Source organism: Ochlerotatus camptorhynchus, unplaced genomic scaffold, assembly GCF_037179485.1.
Source record: "Ochlerotatus camptorhynchus isolate MF236.1 unplaced genomic scaffold, CSIRO-AGI_Acam_v1.1 ptg000290l, whole genome shotgun sequence".
Lineage (NCBI taxonomy): Eukaryota > Metazoa > Arthropoda > Insecta > Diptera > Culicidae > Ochlerotatus > Ochlerotatus camptorhynchus.
The window spans coordinates 3,606,097-3,611,749 of record NW_027040779.1 but is presented as its reverse complement, the minus strand read 5'-3'; the positions used below and the strand labels follow the sequence as shown (position 1 = coordinate 3,611,749).

Genomic DNA, 5,653 nt, shown 5'->3' with positions numbered 1-5,653 from the left:
GGCTGCATTGAAATGTCTCAAAATCAATGTCTCTCTCTTAATATGTTTATTGTTTCTAAGTTATACTCACCTTTTGAAATCGATGATGAGAAGCTGCACTGTTTATTAAGGTAGGTATTGGACAACGGAAGTTGGTGGGTTTTATGCCGGTGGCAACGGCAACCGTCGATGGTTGCCGGCGATAGATTACAACTTGATTTGAAAAATGCGTGATGGCGGTAATATGTGGAACGGACGTTCGAGATTGGAAGCGGGATGGCAATTGGTTTTTTTCTGATAACAGTTGTGTATGGTTTAGGTTTTCTTTGTTGCACAACGGATGACTGATTGCTGCATCGCCTTCTAGATTGTTTCGCATTCATCCCTGCAAGCTCCCTTCTGGTTTCTCGTAAATTCGGGTTTTCACGGTTTTTCGAATGTTCCAGTGCCTTTTTCATTGCATTTGGTTTCATACAAACACAGCGGAGGTCAAGACGAACAAATCCATGTAAAAATGCTTCTAATCCGTTCACCCGTTCTTGAGTTTTGGAGTGACAAAGGAAACGCAAACTCATTTTTATATATATAGATTTAGCTTTATTTAGGAGGCTTTCAGCCTTAGGCTGGTTCGCCTCCATGTTTGACGTTTACACACTACCGCCATCTGTTCAGTGTACTGCCCACCACAGTATACCCAACAGATAGCGGTAATGTTTTAGCGACGATGTTTCACAGTGAGACATATTCAATATGTTATGTCTGTTTGTCTGTGGTTATTGTTTATGCGGGTTGGTTCACAACAATGAAAACCATGGTACACTCAAAAAAATTATCACATATCTAATGGATGAAAACCATATGAATTTCACATAGCTTTCATGTGATCACATAGCTAAAAATCCCACCACAACTCACATAAATATTATGAGGCCGTTGAAATTCATATGAAAAAATCATATAAAATTAACGTGATCGCATAAATGTTATGTGACATTCAGATGAATGCCATTAATTTTGTTTATGAATGAAAATCATTTGAGTTTTCAATGGAAGCTACATGAAAACTATTTTCGGTGTATGTGAGAAATTTACAGTAAAAAGGGGGGTTGTTAAGCATCTTAACAATAAAAAATGATTTTTCTTAGGGGCACGCAAAAAGCTTTAACTCCGACGCAGGTAAAAGCTGTAATTAAAATTAATTCCAGTATACTGTTATAACTACTGCTTTAATTACATCAATTACACTTTTTAATTCCATTAATAACAGTCGAAATTTCGCAATTAAAGTACGTTAACTACATTTTCAAAGCTTTTAATTACATTAAGTACGGATAGTTACTTTTAATTACCGTCAGTACTACTTCAAAACGCATTAATTACTTTAAGTACTTTTTATTGAATTTGATCTCATCACACTAATTTACATTGTTTGTTGTACATGTAAACGTTAAAAATCGGAACTTTTTCTCCCGTGCCAAAATTTAACAATTAATTTAAATGTACTCGGAATTCAACCGTAAATATCATTGTAATTTCCGAGGTAATTTTGTTGATTTATTAAAATTATTTTTTCGGGAAGTTTAAAGAATTCTATCTTTAGGTAGTTTTGTTTTTCTGTATTGACTTTATTGGGTATTTTGCGATTACCGTGTAATTATTTCTTACCGATGGTTTACGCCCTTTCAAATGATGCTCCACTTTGTTTTGATATCCAGAAGTGTCAGAACAAAGTTGCAAAAAATATCCAAATCACAACAAAAAGGTGAAAATCGTGATTTTTTGTGCAAATTTTCCTCAAAATCGATTCAATGTACATTCCAAAGGATTAGTTTCCTACTTAAAATCCAACAGTGCGCATGCTAGCATTAGGAAATCGCAAAACATCCCGCCGAGCATCATGAACGACGCTAAAGTTAGCGTAAGCTTCTCGTGTCAGCGCTGTCTGCAGCCAATCCACATCGATGATTCCTTTGCTGCCCTCGGGGAGCACACCCTGGCCGAATTGGCTCGTAAGTTGGCGGACTTCACTCCCACGCATACGAATCTAGCTAATATTCAATTTATTCCAGTACCCATCAATTCGCACATCGAGGTGGATATCGAATCGCAATCTGCCAGTATGGATCACTTTGTTCCTCCATTCCGCTTCGCGGAATGCAGCGGAACCGATACCAATGGGTTTATGTTACTTTCCGATGGTCCGGATCGTGAGTCACTTAGCCAAAATTTACGCGTCAAAGCGGAGCTGTTTGATACGCTTTCGAATAATTCCGAAATCGATCATCCTCTATGTGACGAGTGCACGGATACTCTGCTGGAGTTGATGGACAAACAGCTGAAGATGGCAGAGGACGAATGGAACGATTATAATAACTACCTGAAAAAGCTAGAGATGACGGACGACGTTCCGAACGTGGATCTGCTGGAGAAAGAACTGTCTGATTTGAAAGGCGACGAAGAACGATTACTGCAAGAGTTGGCCGAATTGACCCGCGAGGAAGATGCTATCAAATTGGCTGTTAAGGAGCATGAGACGGAGAAACAGAGGCTCAGTAATGAGGAGGAGAAGTACTGGCGGGAGTATACCAAGCATCGGAGGGATGTGATTACAACGGAGGACGAATTCCGATCGCTCGAGTGCCAAATGTCGTACGCACAGGTCCAGCTTGACAAGCTCAAAAAGACCAACGTGTTCAATGTAACGTTTCACATTTGGCACTCGGGACACTTTGGAACGATCAACAACTTCCGTTTGGGGAGGCTGCCTTCGGCACCGGTTGACTGGTCGGAGATAAATGCCGCCTGGGGACAAACTTGCCTGCTGCTGTCCGCGTTGGCTAGGAAGATGAACCTAACGTTCAAGAACTACCGGTTGGTACCATACGGTAATCATTCGCACATAGAAGTGCTGAGCGATGGGAAGGAACTTCCACTGTACGGGAGCGGCGGATTTCGGTTTTTCTGGGACACAAAGTTCGACGCTGCAATGGTGGCTTTTCTGGATTGTCTACAGCAGTTCAAGGAGGAGGTAGTCAAGAAAGATCCGGACTTTTGCCTGCCCTATCGAATGGAGAAGGGCAAGATAGAAGACTCCGCTACGGGGAACAGTTATTCAATCAAGTAAGTTTGTGAGTTGGTCTAGTTCGTAGTTTTTTTTTTTTAAATGTGTGTTTCATTTCAGGATTCAGTTCAACTCTGAGGAGCAATGGACCAAGGCGCTTAAATTTCTGCTGACGAATTTAAAATGGGGACTTACTTGGGTGTCCTCGCAGTTTACCGAGGAAAAACAGGTCGCCTAAAATTGGCTGATGCTGATTGATAGTGAAATGTTCTGTACGTATGTTGATATTTATTAACTTTACTTTAATTTGGCTTTAACGAAAAGAATCATTTAAGAATAAGACGATTGATTGTGTAGAGAGAATTAGAACTTTGTAAATGTTTATGTATCTATGAATTGGGAGATAAACTGTTAGCAAATTTGGTTCCTTTGTTTAATGTGACTAATTCGAGAAACACCTTCTATTTCTTTTGGGCTTTTATCTTGATAATAATAGAAAATGTTGCCACATGGTCTCTACCGTGGTATGTGAGAAGCTCAGTTCAAATTATGGTTTTGTTCTGGATTGCGACAGTAGGAACATAGAAAAGTGTGTGCGTCATTATTAGGCACACGACCTACGATATCAAAAGTTTGTTTTCAACAAGTTTAGGGGTAAGAGGGGCATAGTGAGCATCCCGTGCACCAGCTTGGACTTCCGGCCGTTTGTAACAAATTGGTTGGTGGTAGAATCAATATTTGATTTGTTTCATGCAGCTAGAAAACCAGGGCCAAACTGCGGGCTGCTCGCTATACCCCTCCTCTTCCTATTTGTTTATTTGTTATGTTTGCATCAAAAGACTAGAAATAGTCCCAATGATGTGTTGTAAAAAAAAATTAGATTATACAGACTACATATACTACAGTTACAAACGAAAATAACAAGGAAAACATTGACAAGTTACTATAAATGTATAAGTCTAAAATTTTACACTTAGCTGGTGGGCGTCAAGCGCCTTCGGTCAGCAAAAAGGCAGAGAATCTTCGGCGAAGCATATTCTGTGTCAAGTGGAAATCGAACATCGACGCTACTCGGTTGAACACTTGCTGCAAGTCGTAAATAGCTATAATTAGTTTGAAGAAGTGGAAGAGGTTGAACTTGTTGCAGAATTGCTTCGCAGTCGATTCTCCCTTGCAGAGTATCGGCGACGGTCAAGGCTCTGAAAACATCTTTTCGGATACGTAAGGGCTCGACATTGATCAATTGACAGCGATTCTCGTAGCTTGGAAGACGAAGTGGGTCCAAGGCAGCTTACGCACAGATCCAATTCGCTCGGCCCCATTATTGTAGTTCGGGCTCCAGACTGCAGAGCAGTATTCCAACGAAGATCGTACGAGAGATCAATAGAGCAATTTCAAGCAGTAAATGTCTGTGAAGTTCTTAGTAATCATGAAGACAAAACCAAGAGTTCTGGACGCTTTGTCGACGACATACGATATATGGTGTGAGTATGTCAGCTTTGAGCCTAGAAAAACGCCTAAGTCTTTCACGCAATGCCACCAGTCGGTTTAGACTGCACCAGTCAGCAAAGATGTCAATCTGATTTTGGAGAGAACGGCAGTCGGCGAGTGAGCGGATGGGCAGAAAAACTTGCAGATCGTCTGCAAACGATTATCGTGGCTCTGTGATGACATGGTGAACGTCATCGAAGTAAAGGAGAAATACCAATGGTCCTAGATGGCTACCCTGAGGTATACCGGAATTTGCGCAGAAGCTTGCTGAGCGACAAGTACCCAAAGTTACTGTCAGTTGCCGCTCCGTGAGGTATGAACGAAACCATCTCAAAAGATTTCCACCGATCCCTAACCTCTAAGCGATCGCAATTTCGTGGTTCAGCTTATCGAAGGCTGCCGTTAGATCTGTGTAAATAACGTCCGTTTGGGTCCGGGCAATCAAACTGTCTGTGATATAAAACGTTAAGCACAGCAGGTTCGTTGTTGTGGAATGCCCAGTTATGAATCCATGTTGATCTATACTTAGATATTGCTTGCAATGCGCATTTAGGGACTCTACGACAACCAATTCAAAAAGTTTTGATACAGCACTCAGCGACGTGATCCCCCGGTTGTTTACGTCGCGTTTGGTTCCCTTTTATGGAACAGGAAACATATCCGCAGTCTTCCAGCAAGACAGAAAGATGCCGCTGGAAAGAGAGAGCTGAAATATGCGGCGCAGTGGATCTAAAAGACAAGTGATGTTCTGTTTAAGAATAATCGGCGGAGCACCATCGGGTCCAGCTTTAGCTGAAGTCTTAAGTTTAGATGCTGCTCTAGAAATCGTATCTTTAGTGGCGTCGACAACGCTAAGCGTTTGGTTGACCAAATGAACATTACTGGCCACGGAAGTAATGAGATTAACGGAGAGTTGCTCGTCTTCAAACACACTAGCAAATTTGGCTGAGAACAGGTTGCAAATGTCTTGTTTATTGCCAGCAGTTTCATGATTAAAAATCATGGAAGAGGGTAAGCCGACTTCCCTTAGTTACTCATTTACGAAGTTCCAAAAGGATTTCGGATGTGATTTTAGCCGCCGTTGAATCCTCCTTTGATAGCGTTGAAAACAGAGACGACTTA

The 5,653-nt window shown here is 41.3% G+C and overlaps 1 protein-coding gene across 1 annotated transcript; it reads left to right on the top strand.

Moving 5' to 3' along the window:
- Positions 1 to 1,748: 1,748 nt before the first annotated feature.
- Atg6 (Beclin-1-like Atg6) lies at positions 1,749 to 3,456 on the top strand. The gene is made up of 3 exons (XM_065228425.1): positions 1,749 to 1,988; positions 2,049 to 3,099; positions 3,161 to 3,456. Exons 1-3 carry the CDS (start codon positions 1,877 to 1,879, stop codon positions 3,276 to 3,278), a joined length of 1,281 nt encoding a protein of 426 aa, XP_065084497.1. The 5' UTR covers positions 1,749 to 1,876; the 3' UTR covers positions 3,279 to 3,456.
- Positions 3,457 to 5,653: the final 2,197 nt, after the last annotated feature.